Source organism: Sporobolomyces koalae (assembly GCF_050403365.1).
Source record: "Sporobolomyces koalae JCM15063 DNA, S_koalae_JCM15063T_v1_ctg1, whole genome shotgun sequence".
Lineage (NCBI taxonomy): Eukaryota > Fungi > Basidiomycota > Microbotryomycetes > Sporidiobolales > Sporidiobolaceae > Sporobolomyces > Sporobolomyces koalae.
The window spans coordinates 1,437,874-1,453,395 of record NW_027481770.1 but is presented as its reverse complement, the minus strand read 5'-3'; the positions used below and the strand labels follow the sequence as shown (position 1 = coordinate 1,453,395).

Below are 15,522 nucleotides of genomic sequence, written 5' to 3'. Positions count from 1 at the left end.
ATGGAAGCGCTCGATGTGAGCGAAGGGGTGTGGGTGCAATCGTAGAGGGAAAGCCGGAAGTGCAGGGACGGAAAGTCGGAAAACAGGTAGCGAGTTAGCCGGGTAAAGCTTCTCTCGCTTGAAATCCATCAGCCTCGGATGAAATCGGGCAAGACTACAATTACTCAAGTCCAGCTTGGGAGCATACAAGGAGCTAAGAGCGCGCGTTCAGGGCGCACGAGCAACAAATACTTCGAAATCGAGCGAGCCGAGGGTCGCTTCCGCTTCTGGCCGAGTACCCGCTCGACCCTCGAGCCTCCGTCTGACCGCTCTCAACTCGTGCTCGCATTCGCGTTTCGCCAGATCGGCTTGCTGAAACCTGAACTCGAGGTCAGGGTCGCGTTGACCTCCGAACAGCGAGCTGCGCTTCCTCCTGGCATGTGCGAAGCTCGAAAGGCGATCATTCAAAAGCGGTTGCATCGTCGACAGCTGTCGTTCGAGCTTGAGGTCGAATGTCGGTTGCCATCCGAGTCGGTCTGTGACAATTTGCGCAAACCCGGCTCGTTCGCGCAGGTCGTCAGCCCAATCGTCGATCGCGCGCACGAGACGCTCCGTTTCCCGCTCCCTCTGCGTCACAACCATTGTTGCTCGCTTTTCACTGTGCTCGTTCTCGTCGGGATCTCCGTGGTGCTGTTCCTCGCGGATCTCAAGCGCGGCGCCTGCAAAGCCATACGACGAGGCTGCGATCGCTCCCGCGTAGGCATGCAGCACAATTCGAGCAGTGCATGTTGTCTCGGGAACGACGACACTTGGGTCCACTCCAGCGGCGAATTTTTTGAGCACAAGGGGAGCATTAAAGAGTTGGGGTTCGCAAGCGAGAGGCGGCATGTCTCGAGGCGGGTGCCGAGCAGGCAATTGAATTGAGAGTCGACCAGTCGACTTCATGTTGCGAGTGACGAGAGCGAGGTTGGACGGGATGACGGTCAATGGACGCGAATTGATAAATTGGTGCTCGAGCACACTCTCGAACGCCTTTTGAAGCTCGGGGTTGCCCTGGTAGACCGCAAAATCAACTTCGACAATCTCGAGCGCAGCTGTGTGTCAAGTACATCCTCAATGAAATTCTCGCGGGTATACGGGAAGACTCAAAGGGAGAGAACGATGCCAAGGACTTACATCCGGGAGTGAGCACTCGGGCGCATTCTTCCAGCAGATTGCCCCAGTTGGTCTCTATGTATGCGAGACATAGGTCAGTGGCATACTCGGACGCAGCCAGAACGGTCCGACACTTGCCTGGAATCGCCAGATTGAGACGAGAGAGTCGGACATAGTCGAACAAGTTGTCGGCAAATGGTAAGGGCTTGTCGCGAAAGTCGTGCTGGACATACGAGATCCTTCCGGCCATACGAGACGGTAACAAGTCATCGGTGAAGCGAGGAGGCTGTGCGTCGAGGCCTGCAGGATGCTCAATCAGTGAAAGGGAGCGCTTGGCTCCCTATGGGCACTCACCGACAAACGTCGTCTCCTCCCAGCCAGGCACTAAGGCCTGACTCATTATCCAGTGTCCAGATCCACAACCCACATCGAGCACCGCGTGAGGCAGTCGATTCGACAAGCTCTCCGATTCCGCGCTCGTGCTTGCCGCCTGGTGTGCGACAGAGCTCTCAAACAGGGACGTCTGCAGTGAATCCCTGCAGAAAAGACCAGGTAGGTTGCTTGAGTGTGAGTTACTTGAGAGGCTTGGCTAGGAATCGTGATTTGCACTCACCAGTCGAGCGAGGCGGGCGAGTAAGAGAGCACGTACGTCAGGTCTCGGGCGTACGGCTGACGTTCCCGTCCTCGGAGGGGATGCTTGTGCGTATACCAGTCATCATCACACTTCCTTAACTCTTCGTCCATCTCCTCCTCGCCCATGGTGGTTGTTGATCTCGCGGTCGATCCCCGAGACGAGTCTCCAAAGACGCTCTCGTTGGCGCCACCACCAAGGTATCTACTCTCGCGCGCCTTCTTGACTAGCTTGGCCGTCTGGAGCTGCACGCGTGAGCGAGTCGAGGGCGAGGTGTGTGCGAGTTGATCCATACTGAGTGAGTCGTTTACCGAGAGCGGGATCGAAGTATGCACGCGTGTCTAGCTCTCTGACAAGCAGGCACGATATCTGTGAGGGCGTGCCGAATAGACTACGCGGAGGACGAGCAAGAGAGAGAAAGAGGGTGCACGCGTTTATAGCTGGTGCGCGTGTTGAGGAGAGGTTCGTGCACTTTAAGCCAAGCCACCGCCCGAACTTGCCGGCCTTTGTTAGCATGTGCTGCCTGAGCGGTCCCGAACGACTACAACCCGCCACAATAGGGATCTGCGCGGCGCCGAAGGAGATCAAGCAGTTGTTTATTTGGCTGTCTGGACAACGCGTCGCCTGCACGACACGTCGATGTCTGTCGCTGCTGTGAGACCCTGGTGGAGGAAGTGCACGTGGTATATAGTCGGCGTTGGCAGCAAGAAAGGGCTGGGGAACAAAGGGAGAGACCCTCGTGATCCAATTGGCTCATGATCGATGTTTTCCAACGAGCCTTGCCGCGAAGGACACTGCTAAAACAAGGACCTGCAATCGAAGGGGACAAATTACTACGTTCACAGTCGGGCAACAGGTTGTTGGACCGCCTTGGTTCATTCGTAGGTTCCGGCGTTTATTGTCTATTCCAAGCCTAGTTGGAGGAAATCGCGGCCGAAGCTGTTTGATATGATTATAGTGAATAATCAGACCAATCTCCTTTCTCTCTCCACCGCACTGCGGAGCGAAGCCAGCTGCCACGACACATTTATGATCTTGGCTTTTTCATGTTCAAGCTTGTATACCAAGGTCCGTTCGAATCAATATTCGAGATCATCATCGCCCGCGATCTCTCCCGTCGCTGCGACATCTTTTCCATCCTCGGCAGATTCCAGGCCGCCTACGGGTCCGTCTCGCGCTGCTTGCTCCTCCCGATCTGTCCCCTCCTCCGCTGCTCGCTCTTCAGCAGATGCGGCTGTCTCCTTCTCCTTCTCCACGACAGGCACGTCTGTCGATTCCGTCTCCATGACTGCGTCAGGCTGCGCAGTTGCGCGGGTGTCTGTTGGACTCGTTTCGTCCCTCATCGTGGTGTCTTGCCGATCGTCTCGATCGGTCCGCCTCCGCTTGTCGCGCTCCCGCTTGTCCGTCTCTTCGCGTGCTTCGGCCTCGCGCCGTTTCCGCTGACGGTCCTCTCGCTCGAGTCGGCTCACTTCTCCGAGCTTTTGCTCGAGCTCGTCACGCATCCGACGCACTTCCTTCTGTTTCGCGAGCTTGAGATCCCGCCATTCATCCTGGTCACGTTTCGTCGATTTCTTGACGAGGTCGATCTGATCTTCAATGCGGTCTTCTTGCGATGGCAGCAAGCGGTACGGGAGATAGTAGATCGGTCGACTGGCCGAGGTAGTCGGGGTCGAGAGGTTCATCGCGTGGGGCAGACGAGGATTGAACGGCACAGAGATGGCATCGGTGGTCGCGACCGGTGGCGGCAGCGGGAAAGAGGTGCACAGAAATCCAGCGAGATTGTATTTCGCGTCATGCCGCACCCGATACTATGCGCACCGCGTCAGTGGCGAGATCAGCTGCGTGTGTCCTGCTCGCGATCGATGAGGATACTCACGAGGGCGTCCGCAGAACTAATTTCCTCCTCGCGTTTTTGGATGCCCATCTTCAAGTCTTTGACCTGCCTCTCCGTCTCGGACCGGAGCTCAATGACCCGTTTCTCTCCGTCGAGCTTGTCCTTGAGCTTCTTTTCGAGTTCAAGGCGCTTCTTCATGGCGTCGGTTTCGACCGAAGTGTCGACTTGTTGTTTCGCTCGCTTGAGCGTCCCGAGCATCATGCCGAACATCCTGTTGCCCCGTTTGCGGGACTCTTGTCGCAATTGCTCCTGTTTGCGTTTCTTCTCGACGGGGTCTTCTTCGGCCATCGCGGGCTCTATTGGTTCGGTGGGTGCGGGCACGGATCCGGCACGGCTCTCGGCCTTGTCCGCGTCGGCAGGGACGGCAAGCTCGACGTCTTGCTCGGATGGTTGCGCCGAATCTCGCAGCGTGTCCGCTGCATCATCACGCGGCGGAAGCGTCGAGGTGGGCTCGACAGAGGAGCTGCGTATCGGGTCGCTCGGGTCAGCGTATCGCGTGTTTCTGCTCAGTAGCCTCGTCGGAACAGAGATCTACGCACACTTCAGACATGCCGCAGAGACCGGCAGGCGGGCAAGGTGTGAGGTTCGGAAGAGACGAAAGTCATCCGATCGACTAGTAGTCCGATTCTGCTCGTTACTCGTCCACGAGCGCGCGTCTACCTCGCCTTCCTTCACCCATTCTCAAGCATTCATCATGGCGTGAGTGTCTCGAAATGCGCAGCTCACCGCGTGACAGGACTGATACATTCGCTCGCTTGATCGATCTCTTCGCCGCCTTGCGCGCACAGGTCCAGCAGCAAGGACCTCGACATGAACATGAACCGATCCGAGATGGACGAAGCCCAGATCAGGGCTATCGAGGAGCACCAGATCTCGCAAGGGTACCTAATGATCTTCGCACCACTTGTCCTGCAGCTGCTGATTCCCACGCCTCGACTTGCCCAGACCGTTGAGCGTCCTGCAGACTGCCGTCAGGAGTAACACGCAAATCCTGATCGCCCTGAGGAACAACCGAAAGCTGCTTGGCAAAGTCAAGGCGTTCGATCGACATGCTAACATGGTGAGCCGTCCGCCCGGCTCGGTCCCACTATCACGCGTGCTCGCCGCTGACCACGATTCGCTCGGCCGGACCAGGTTCTCGAGAACGTCAAGGAGATGTGGTGCGCTGAATCTTGGCTCTGACGCGAGAGAGCTGCGCAGCGACATGCTGACCCCGCTCGATGGCAACAGGACCGAAGCACCGAAAGCGAAAGGCAGGAAGCCTGTCAACAAGGATCGCTTTGTCAGCAAGATGTGTAAGTGCACGATTCACTCTGCCATCCTGCGGCGATTCACTGAAAAGTTCCCCCTCGCGTGCAGTCCTTCGCGGTGATTCCGTGGTCCTTGGTACGTCGTCGCGAGATCTCGCTTCCGCAGCGTCCCACTAACGTTCACTGATGCCGTGTTCTTGCACCGACTGCAGTCCTCAGGAACACGTAGAAAAGGTGCTTCAGGAACTGTACTGGTACTCAGAAAGAACCCCTTGTATTTGCAAAATGTGACTCGTACTCAATTTACCCTCCCGTATCATGAGAGGCGGGTCCGCAAGATCTGGACGACGCTGCAAACGTTCGTTTCAAGCGCAAATGCCCCCCGGAGACTGGCTACACGCGGAGCTTGACATATCTTCGACTAGTTGACACGGAACCATTGCAGAGCATGCGGGACCAGCGCGGACTACTAGATGTCTTCATCGTCTGAGCCGCCCAGCATTTTGGCATAATCATCGGCCGTAGCAAAGAGCGGCAGATGCTTGAGCTTCCTCTTCTTGTTCTGCTTCCCTCCTGCTTGTTTGCTTCCTTTCTGGGCTTCGGCGTCATCGTCGTCATCTGATCCATAAAGCGGAATGTCGGCATCCGAATCGACAAGATCGTCGTCCTCCTCGAGGAAGACGTTGTCATCGTCACCCTCGTCTTCCTCCTCGTCGTCGAACGGACTCTTGTACGGTACGGCGTCCTCGTTCTGGGCCTCGTCAGCATCCGAGTCAGAGTAATCGTACGCCGCAAGGTCCTCGTCGTCGTCACCGTCGACATCGATTTCGCCATCACTGCCATCATCGGCCAGATCAGGATCGCCGGCTTCCCTGGGCATGCTCTTCCGCATGGCTTTCCAGATCTCGGCCTCCATCTCGTCGTCGTCGCTATCTTCTGCCGGACTTCCAGTGCCGACTTCTTCCTCCATCGCTGCTGCAAGTGCATCCTCATCGAAGTTATCGCCGGTCTCGGCAATGCCAGCGTCGGCGATGCTCTCCTCCGAGTCGGAAGAGTCGCCGTCCCCTCCTCTGCGAGATTTGCGTTTCGAGGTCGCTTTCGACTTTTCCGAGTCCAGAGACGTCCGCATCGTAAAGTATTTGTGGAAGAAAAGCTGTCGCGCCAACTTACCTGTCAGCAAACAGTGACGGGGACGTCCGCCCACGAGATGGAGCACACACCTGATCTGCCGGAACATCATACACATTCTTCCGACGGAACTTTTCGGAGTTGACCGCCTCCTCTCCCTTCTTGGCTGCGCTGCCCTTGACCAGCACAACTCGTCCCGAACGATCCTGACCTGCCAGTCCAGACTGCATCATAGACGAACCCTTGGATGTGACAGACTTCTTCGGCTCTCGGTAGATGAAGCGGTCGAGGAAAGTGTTCAGTGAGTGTTGCTCGAGATCGTTTGCCACGGGAAGAGGGGAGAACGTGAGCAAGGACTCCGCGTAGAGTGCCACAGTTGGGTGCCAGTGAGTGCGCAGAGGAGCCTGTGCAAAGCAAGGCGATAGAAAGACATTAGAGTCAGGGCCTGCCAGAACGTCCAGGACAGACCCGGACTTACGAGTTCCCAGAGACAGCTGTTTTGAGCGTTGGCGAATTCGGGTTCGCGCTTCTTCCCGTCATAAGCAGTAGGCCATACTTTGGCCGGCGTATCTTCCGTCTTGTCTGATGGTACTGCTGTCTTGCTCTTAGCGCTCTCTGGTTCTGCAATCATTTCCCTGAGACCTGGAACTGTCGACATGAGCTATTGGTAACGCGGATGGGAGTTTCAGCACAAGTCAAGTGGAAGCCGAGAACAGGAGCGAGAGAGAGGCATAGACCAACCTCGCCGATAACGTATAGCGCTCCGAGCGTGAAGGTAACGTCCATGGTCGAAAGGATTTGGATCAATCGCTTGACAATGGCAGCGACTCGTTTTGGATCCTTGTCGTGCTTCGTGGCCCGGAACACAAGATTGAGGTAGAGCGCTTGCTTCGACGAGGATACTAGACGTGGGTCGAAAAGAGACGCGTAGAGTGCACGGTAGAAACGATCAGAGATTGCCTGAAATTCGCTAAACATCAGCACAGAACGAAAAATGCCTGTCGGAAGATTATCTTCGAACTTACTCGCTTAGCAGCCGAGACGTGGTAAATGAGGAGAAGCGCTTGGATCGAAACGTTGAAAGTTCCGCTGTGAGTAATGCGGAACAAGGTGTCGAGTCGCTGTTTGAAGCTGCAATATGCGAAAATTGCGGTCAGTGTCGAAGGCTGTGGGGCACAGCAAAAGTACAGACGCACGCATCATCATCGATCTTTGCGAACGGGAAAGCCCGGTTAATACCCGTCAGAACAGCCGCAATGAGCTTGCTGTCCGCTTCGCCGACTGAAGCTGGCTGGGGTGCTTCGCCAGCTTGCTTTTCGCCGCGCTTGCGCTTCTGATTTTGCACTTTCTTGGTCTTAGCCTCCCTTTCGTCCGCATCATCATCGCTGTTGTCATCTGATTTCTCCGGCAAGCGACCGAGAACATCTCCAAAGACTTCGAAGTAGACGTCGATCATCTTGCCTGCAACATCGCCTTGATCTTTGTTGAGCATCACCTGATTGAGTGTGATGATCCCGTAATAACGCGCATTGTCGCGTCCTTGATCCTGTGTGTTGACGGCAGCTGACTTCTTCTTATCCGACTCCGCTCCGAAGCGCACATGACTGCCGCCGGAAACTGCCGGTCCTGAGGTCGCTCGGGGACGCAGAACCAAGGAAGCGACTTCGCGAACAAGGATAGGAGTCATGCCGGGATGTGTCTGAAGCACCTGAAGAAGGTGGTGGGAAGTTTTGGAGGCGATTCCACGTTGCGTATCTCCCTGATCCAATCATTTATATTGATCATTCATGTCAGTCGAGGACCAGTCAATTCAAGCGAGGGAATGGCAAAGCGACGAACAAGTTTGTTGACCAGCAAACGGAGAATATTGCTTTCTTGTTCCGGCTTGTCCCGCAGCAAGTTCGAGAGATGAAGAACGGCTAGGTTGCGAGGATGAGCGAGGGGATCGACAGACATTTGCTGAATTCACGGACTAAGGTGAGCGATTGTTCGTCGGCGTGTTCAGACTACAGGATACTGACCTCGAGGGCCTGCAGGACTTGGAAGAACCACTTCTTGAACCAATCTTCAAAGGCGAATAGCGCCAGGCAGCGTTCGAGCTCGATCTTGCTCATTGGGGCAGACCTCGCCGACTTGCTCTTGTTTTCGAGAGCTTCGATTGCGAGAGCAACTGTCGGCAGGAGAGGTTGATCGGCAAAAGCGCGAAGCTTTCGCGAAGGACTTCCTCCGCCGTCCGCTCGCCACCAATCCACTACACCGCGGAGCGCCCGCCCACTTTCGTCGCGACTCTTCTTGCGCGAGAGCGATGCGAGCTGTTCAAGGTAGCTCATGGTATGAAGAGGCGAAGACGACACAAGGAGCAGTAGGGCTGAGACCTTGTCGGACGAGGTTCCAGAGCTGAGGATCTGCTGAACAAAGACTTGATCGGCTTTCGAAAGCCCGGTCGAAGGCGGAGGCGCGGAACCTCTGGCTTGCTTCGGATCCAGGGATGAGGAGTATAGATTGTTGTCGCGTTCGAGAAGAGCATACCCGCGGGCGAGCAAGGTCGAAATGACAGGAGCAGATGGTCGCGGCGCGGAGGGTACGGGTGTTGGAAGCGGGATCGCATACCATTGCGGCACGGGCTCAACGATCTATATGTAACCAAGATCAGCATCTTTGTCGCGCTGGAGCGGGCGTACAAAGCTTGGCCTTACCCAAGGAGATGCAGCTTTAGAGGCTGATGCGAGATAGCCTGTTTCAACGCTATCCTCTTTCGCGGGCAGCTCGTGCATTTTCGCCGCGCGAATCCGCTCCTTTTCTGCCTCACGCTCCTGCTTTCGCCGTTGTTCTCGTTCAGTTTTGGATTCTTTCTTTTCGGCGACCTTGGTCGGAACCGATGCTGCAACGGTGGTCGGTTTGGCGATGTCTTCCGTTCCGCTGGAGGCGTCCGTCGCATCGCCGGCGCCGCTTGCAACCTCGTCAGCTTCTTCCTCGGCCGAGTCTAATTCAGGAACTTGGGCTCCGGCAGCTGTGAAGTCGAGTCCCTTTACGAAGGAGCGAAGGTCGGTGAGGAGACCGCTCTGATACAGCGCAACCTGCGTCAGCCTCGCGAACTTTCCTTCTTGACACACGAGCAGAGTGGTACTCACATCCTTGCTGTTGCCCCCTGCTTGCTTGCCCTTGCCTGAAACGACATCGTCGTCCTCCTCCATCTCACTCCCGCTTTCTACGTCCTGCAGCATGCGGAAGTCCTCCTCGTCACCGCCCAGCGCCAGGATACCCTGTCTCAGCGCACCACTCTGTTCTCCGTGGTCCTTGCCCGTCTTGGTGTTTGCTGGCGTTTTTTTGGCAGGCTTCGCGGTTTTGCCTGCCGATTTGTCCGGACTGCCTGCAGCCTTTGCCGAGCTTTGCCCAGCGATTGCCTTCAGGTACGGATTCGGCGGCATCTATCCAGTGGATGGCTAGCGTGAGGTCGAGCGAGCCGGATGTAGGTCGTCGAACCCTACATCCATTTTTTGCGAATATGCATCGCCTTCAATTAATCACTTGGCTCTTGTCTCGCTTGACAAACCTGACAGCTTGACTGAACTTTGGACGCCGGATGTAAACAAGCTTCGAACGCTGGACGACAGCTGCCGAGGGATATGAGGTAGCGCTTAAATCCGCGGGACTTGTCAAGATTTGATTTATACCCCGGCGAACATGGCAGCTTGTGGTGCACATCGTCGTCGCCTAGTCAGTTCATTCAGCCAGTCATTCCTATCCATTCAAAGTCCGACATAGGTGCAGCGCGGGTAAATCATGCGAACCGCGATGGCGTTGTCTTTTCTTGCTCGCGGCTCAGTACAGTAAGTGTGCAGCAAATGCGGATTAGCATGCTTCTTCGGACCCTCTCGAGGTCGTAGTACCAAATACAGCAGTGACACATTGACACATTGACTTAGTGAGCTTCAGCTTCCCGAGCCGGCCGCGGACTACTCCGCAAAAACTCGGCAAGGACGGGCCGGGGAGGTCTCGCTGGTTCAGGCGACGCACAGGATGTACATACTGTACTGTACATAAGAGCTGATGGATCAGACGAGTGCGCGGCGCGCGACCAGATTCATTATAGAGGCTATCGCGGTACGTATTCTACCCGAAGCCCGTCATGTTAGGCTTGATTTGACACAGCTGCAGAGCGACTCGGCCGGACGCAGCGCATTCCGCCATGGAGACCGATATCTCTGGCTATTACGTGACTTGCAGATCTTTGAAGTACTGGGCAACATGTGAGTCTGCACGAGCAGTGTGTTTTTTGTACAAACTTTGTGCGCAGCGGATCCACACTAGTGCTCAGAGTGGGGCGCGGAGCTTGGGCAGGCCATGAGAGGTAAGGTCTCCGCGGGATAGACGAGCCTCGTTCGCTTCTCTGCGTACAAGATGTGACACAGTAGCAGACTGAAAAGCTTTGCTGAAGGTGTGGTTCGGCGCGGTACAGTGAGCATATCGGTCCGAAAGAAGCGAGCGATCCCACATAACTTTTAGCGCGAAACTTTGCGGATTAGGCGAGGTACGGAAATGGCGCGGCTTCGTCGCTCTCCCGTTGGGCTGCCGCTGAACGATCTCTTCTGGTCAGCTCGACAATCGATTCAAGCTCTGAGGCGACCAGCAATCCGATCACGACTCGGGGGCTGTTTATAGGCCGGCCTATCAGCATCCCGCAGCGCGTCAAGCCCCATCCACCGACCCGGGACTGATTCACCTGAGGGCCCGACAGCACTGCCTTCCGGCGCGCTCCTACACACACCACAGTACACTGCTATAGTAGGACCTACAATCCCGCTCGGTTGGCCAGAGATTTCCAAGAGGCCCAGTGCGCGAAGAGACGAGACAGCACTCTATCGCACGCCAGCTCGAGAAGATCACAGCCGCGGTGAGTAACACGCACGCTGGACGCCTACGGCCACATTCGCGACCTCTTCGACTTTGGACACCACTGACTTTGCATATTGGGTCCTTGTAGATCCCTAGCGTACAACCCTATTCAAACTCCTCCACACCTTCTTCACAACGATACTTGCGCAAATCGTCGAAGTGCAAGGACGCTAGGCCTCCCGCGTTCTCATTCGTGTCCTTCGTCATCACGTCAACCTACACCGCCTCAAACATAGACGGCTTCGGTATGGCGGCGCCAGCTTTTCGAGGCTTCGTCGAATCAACGCTCGATGCATTGCTCGTCTTTGAGGGGTGTAAACGCGGTTACCTGCCGAAGATCAGCCGGAGATTGCAGGACTATGAGAAGAAGGCGCTTGTTGTTTCGGGAGCCATTTTTGTGTTCGACGAAGCAGAAACCGGGATAAAGAGATGGACCGACGGGCTCTCATGGTCGCCCTCTCGTACGCTCGGAAATTTCTTGATCTACCGCGAGCTGGACAAGAAAGTCGCGTCGAATCGGGACGATGACGACGATACCGGGGTCGAGAAGAATAGCCGCCTCATGGGCGGCCTCACGAGCAAGTCCGATATGCTGGACGATGGTCAGGATCTCGCACCGGTACCATCTTCCTCGACCAGCCGGACTGCCCACCTGGGTCATCACCAGCCATCCTTGAGCGAAGTTGCAGGGGTCCTGCAGCTTGATCGGGCGCGGGAACGCGCTCTTGTTGGTAGTCTCACATCGAGTTCTCGGTTCCGCGGGGATGGCCTCGTCAAGAAGACGATATCGCTCTCAGGCCTCCACCTGGTCGCGTACTATCGACTCGACGACGTGACCTCCGGTCGACTACGCACGCCGTCCTCGCACGCCGAGCTCATGTCGCTTGAGGTCTCGCCAGATTTTCTCGTGCCCACGCTCTTCCGCATGCCGCCTGTCGTGGAGATCGGTACCGATGGTCAAGTACGCTACAAGGGCGAGTCTGAGACGCCAATATCGCCTCTAACCCGTTCAGGATCGTCCCCTGGGTTTGCGACCCCCAAGCTGGTCCAAGTATGTCTACATTCGATTTCTCCGAGTCCTTAGCAACGCAGCGCTGAAAGAAGCCACTGCCTTCCACAGTCGCGACCGAGCACTTCTGACCCTAATGCAACCGGAACACCTTCGCAAATCACGCCTCTTCTGGGTGCCCGTCCACCGTCTCGCGACTACCCCTCCGCGCCAGGCTCTCCGAGACGAGGCGCGACAGCAACTGTACGGACTGCGAGTCGATTCGACCCCTATGGCGTCGGACGTTGTTCGCCCAACGCCACATCGCATGCAACGGCTACAGCTTACCCTTTCGGCCATACACTTTCGCCCAGTCAACCTTCACCAGTTCGATCCACGTTCGAACCGATAGGTGAGACGACGATTGAACACCACCAACAACGTGACACGCCCGCTGCCTACGAAGGGATTCCGTCGTCCCGTACTTCAGAGTCTCTGAGTAGCTCGGCGCCGGCTTCAAATTCAGACACATGGTATCAGCAACCTCGCCTGCAGAATCAGCGTGCGAACGCTCAGTACCAAGATCTGCCAGCCGGACGGGTCGATGGGCCAAATGTCTCGAATGGAAACGCAACTACCTATTATCAGCCGCGACGCGCCGCACCATATGGTCCAACTAGCGATGCGAGTGCTTTAACCTCCATGTTCTCCTACAATCCCCCGTCGACGCACCTCATTCAACGACGTGCATCTGAAGGCGTCCCTTCGCCACTCGGCTACTCGCAGCTCTCACAGCAACATCTTGGCATTCCTTCTAGACCGCCCTCTCAGCCATACGCCAATACAGGCGCTCAGACTTCCGCATCTTCCTCACAGGGTTGCCTCGCGCCGCCTCGGACAGCACCCAGCTACAGTCGATACTCTTCCCCGAGTGGTCCATCGGGCTCTCCATACGATTCAACGCCGACGAACGCAGACCAAGCCCGCATAGGGTATCCGTTCCCATCTCAGGCTCCTCAGCAGCCCCATCCTTCGCCGGTAGGCGCTCGCAATCCGCCCAATCATCAAACGATACCCTGGCATCAGAATGCGCCATTGACAGCCACCGCCGAGCCCGCTCTGCCCCCCACCAGCTTGCAAGGACGTTCGTACGATTTTACGTACACAACCTCGCCGCCTACTTTTCCTGGGCAGTACGCGTACGAAGAGGCAGTGCACCAACCGAGTGGGCTCGTCGTTGGGTACACCGAAAAGCAATCGCACGCGGTCCACGGTCTCGGTGTCTCTGCTGTCGCTGAAGGACCTGCGCTCGGCCTTTACGAAAACGAGGACTTGTACCGGACTGCGGATCATGCACAAACCAATGCCTTCCGCCAAACGAACTATCCGACCTCCAGTTCCACCCAGCATACTTATCCGAGCGCTGCAGACCCGGCTCCTCCGCTCGAACAGATGCAGCAGTACCCAGACACTGTCGCTTTGAGCGAGTCTGCTAGCTGGACGCAAGCAAACAAGTCTTCCGGGCAAACTAGCTCGCTCGGTGGCCAGGCGAGCGGTGGTTGGTGGTCACCATCATCTCAGGCCCGGGATGAGCCTCTCTGGCCTGATCAAAATCATATCAAGAGGGAGCGCTTGCGTGACTAGCAGTGTCTCGGTCTAGCCCGACACCTTCTCTCGTTTCTCCAGGGGTTTTTTTGGAGGGGGTTCTTCTGTTTTATCGTGTCTGCATACCTGTGTCTTGCTCCGTACCGCATTGCTCTTCGTCGTCCCGCCTGCATGCTTCCCGTTACTTGATACCTATCGTTTTTCAGTCCTGCAACCAGGAATCGTTCGCTCCCTTGCAGATTTCGTCGGGCAGCGTATGAATTGCACGTTGAATGAAACAGCACGGTGTATGTACATCGTTTTTGAAGGCGATTTTTCAGGAGAACTTCCACCTGTCAGGAGGTTGAATAAGCTCGAGTGCGTGACCAGTGGGCCTGAATTGTTCGACACGCACCTATTGTTGCAGTTCAAGCAAGTGACGAAAGTTGTCATCGGTTCATCGGCAGAGCGGGTTTGCATCTAGAGGACTCGCTTCAGCGCCGTGATAGTTAATGGATGAACCTGCTGCACTTGGCCCGCACCTGATAATACATGCACCTCCTCTGTTTGCATTTACCGCATTGGAATGCATCCGTTTCAGCTTGCTGAGGCGCCGCACCCTGAGCCTTGAAGAGGTTCTCCGCCACCAACTTGCGATTTACCGCCTTTTGCTCCTCGGATGCCATATCCTGCGGAGTCACACGAGATTTGTCGGCTTTCGCCGAGCTTATGGCCAGTGGGAGAAAGCCTGAAAGGATATGACCTACCTTGGGATCCATCTCGTAGAGTTCCTTGATGCTAATCTCGCCACTAACGACATCTTCCCTCAAGGCGGGGTTTCCAACGGCTTTCAGGTTGAGATAGAAAGATCTCATCTTGTTCCGATAATTTGGGGTTCCGTCGGGCGGAGGATTTTTGTCATAGACATGCTTCTCCAAAGCTTGCGCTCGGGTGAGAATGAGATCGACCGCTGAGCAGGGACAAGGTCATTCTCAGCCCACTGGAACGAGCTAGTGCATTTGGCTATCGCGAACAGGAGACTCACGAGCATCGGAATCCGACGCGAGTGCGTCGTAAATCAATGCAACACACTTGTCCCTGATCTGCTCTCCGGTAGAGTTTCCGGCTTTGAAAGTGACGTTGTCTGTCACATGAGTACGAGGTGGCCCACCAGACGGTCGTCGTTTGGAGGATGAAGAGGAAGCTGTCGAAGTCGAAACAGATGGGGCAGATGCGCGGGATGTGTCGGTAGAGTCTGTCGCGGACGCTGCCGGGGCCGGCGGCGCTGGCACAGCATTTGTCCGCACGGCGACAGACGGTTTCGGCACAGCAGGGACCGGAGATTTGGGCGTTGTTTGAGTGGACGACGCTGCAGAGGGAGACGGCGCGGTCGAGGCGGCTGTGGTTGCACAAGGCTAGACATCAGTGCCCCAATCTGCGCATGATCGCGCATTCTGGGTGGCAGTGCCAGAGGGTGAGCACGAACAAGTCTTCTTCGAACTGCCGGTCTGCCCGACGTCTGCTTTCCATTTCTTGATCAGTTCTTTCGCGAGATCCCCAATCTCCTTTGATTCGTTGGAGCGGAGTTTGTTGACGGTAATTCCGATCTTGGTCTCCTGCTCAGAGTTGCGGCATCCAAGCGAGTCAGCTGCCGGTCACCGAGAGCGCCGCATGCGGCTGAGTCGGTATCACTCACCCGCAGCAGATCGTCCGTTGCAACGACTTCGGCTTTGAGTTGTCTCAGAACGTGAATCGCATCCTGAGGGGCCCGAGGTGGAGACAATCAATAAGCGTTCTACAAGCAGGTCGAATTTCACGGCCGCAGCGCTCGTTGCCTTGCTCGCTGCGATGAAGGGTCCTTGCGAGTCACACGCAGGTACACTGGGAACGCGCTACAAGAGAGTCTTCGAGTCGTGCAAGGTGTCGGAAGAGCGGACGAACCTCTGTCTTCTTGTCGCTCGTAGCCGAAAGGAGCTGCTTCCTCAGCGTGATGACAGCTTGCACAGATGTCATGGTA

At 56.2% G+C, this 15,522-nt stretch overlaps 6 protein-coding genes across 6 annotated transcripts; 2 read left to right on the top strand and 4 right to left on the bottom strand.

Moving 5' to 3' along the window:
* Positions 1-207: 207 nt before the first annotated feature.
* On the bottom strand, positions 208-2,058 carry JCM15063_003695 (class I SAM-dependent methyltransferase; the record flags this gene model as incomplete). The annotated part of the gene is made up of 5 exons (XM_076675616.1): positions 208-1,073; positions 1,156-1,209; positions 1,273-1,434; positions 1,489-1,670; positions 1,748-2,058. 5 exons carry the CDS (start codon positions 2,056-2,058, stop codon positions 208-210), a joined length of 1,575 nt encoding a protein of 524 aa, XP_076537700.1.
* Positions 2,059-2,844: 786 nt separating this feature from the next.
* On the bottom strand, positions 2,845-4,209 carry JCM15063_003694 (pinin family protein; the record flags this gene model as incomplete). The annotated part of the gene is made up of 3 exons (XM_076675615.1): positions 2,845-3,573; positions 3,642-4,122; positions 4,199-4,209. The coding sequence occupies 3 exons, from the start codon at positions 4,207-4,209 to the stop codon at positions 2,845-2,847; spliced, it is 1,221 nt and encodes a 406-aa protein (XP_076537699.1).
* A 144-nt stretch (positions 4,210-4,353) lies between these two features.
* On the top strand, positions 4,354-5,138 carry SMD2 (mRNA splicing protein SMD2; the record flags this gene model as incomplete). Its single annotated transcript, XM_076675614.1, has 7 exons — positions 4,354-4,358; positions 4,448-4,540; positions 4,605-4,719; positions 4,794-4,819; positions 4,890-4,954; positions 5,019-5,045; positions 5,122-5,138. The coding sequence occupies 7 exons, from the start codon at positions 4,354-4,356 to the stop codon at positions 5,136-5,138; spliced, it is 348 nt and encodes a 115-aa protein (XP_076537698.1).
* Positions 5,139-5,378: 240 nt separating this feature from the next.
* MAK21 (RNA-binding ribosome biosynthesis protein MAK21) lies at positions 5,379-9,465 on the bottom strand (the record flags this gene model as incomplete). Its single annotated transcript, XM_076675613.1, has 10 exons — positions 5,379-6,062; positions 6,130-6,441; positions 6,516-6,698; positions 6,779-6,997; positions 7,063-7,168; positions 7,234-7,796; positions 7,877-7,996; positions 8,059-8,670; positions 8,734-9,099; positions 9,169-9,465. 10 exons carry the CDS (start codon positions 9,463-9,465, stop codon positions 5,379-5,381), a joined length of 3,462 nt encoding a protein of 1,153 aa, XP_076537697.1.
* Positions 9,466-11,180: 1,715 nt separating this feature from the next.
* On the top strand, positions 11,181-13,565 carry JCM15063_003691 (uncharacterized protein; the record flags this gene model as incomplete). Its single annotated transcript, XM_076675612.1, has 2 exons — positions 11,181-11,984; positions 12,054-13,565. The coding sequence occupies 2 exons, from the start codon at positions 11,181-11,183 to the stop codon at positions 13,563-13,565; spliced, it is 2,316 nt and encodes a 771-aa protein (XP_076537696.1).
* Positions 13,566-13,842: 277 nt separating this feature from the next.
* Positions 13,843-15,518, bottom strand: DST1 (transcription elongation factor DST1; the record flags this gene model as incomplete). The annotated part of the gene is made up of 8 exons (XM_076675611.1): positions 13,843-13,858; positions 13,921-13,985; positions 14,048-14,194; positions 14,273-14,475; positions 14,551-14,904; positions 14,992-15,121; positions 15,202-15,264; positions 15,447-15,518. The coding sequence occupies 8 exons, from the start codon at positions 15,516-15,518 to the stop codon at positions 13,843-13,845; spliced, it is 1,050 nt and encodes a 349-aa protein (XP_076537695.1).
* Between the last annotated feature and the right edge of the window lie 4 nt (positions 15,519-15,522).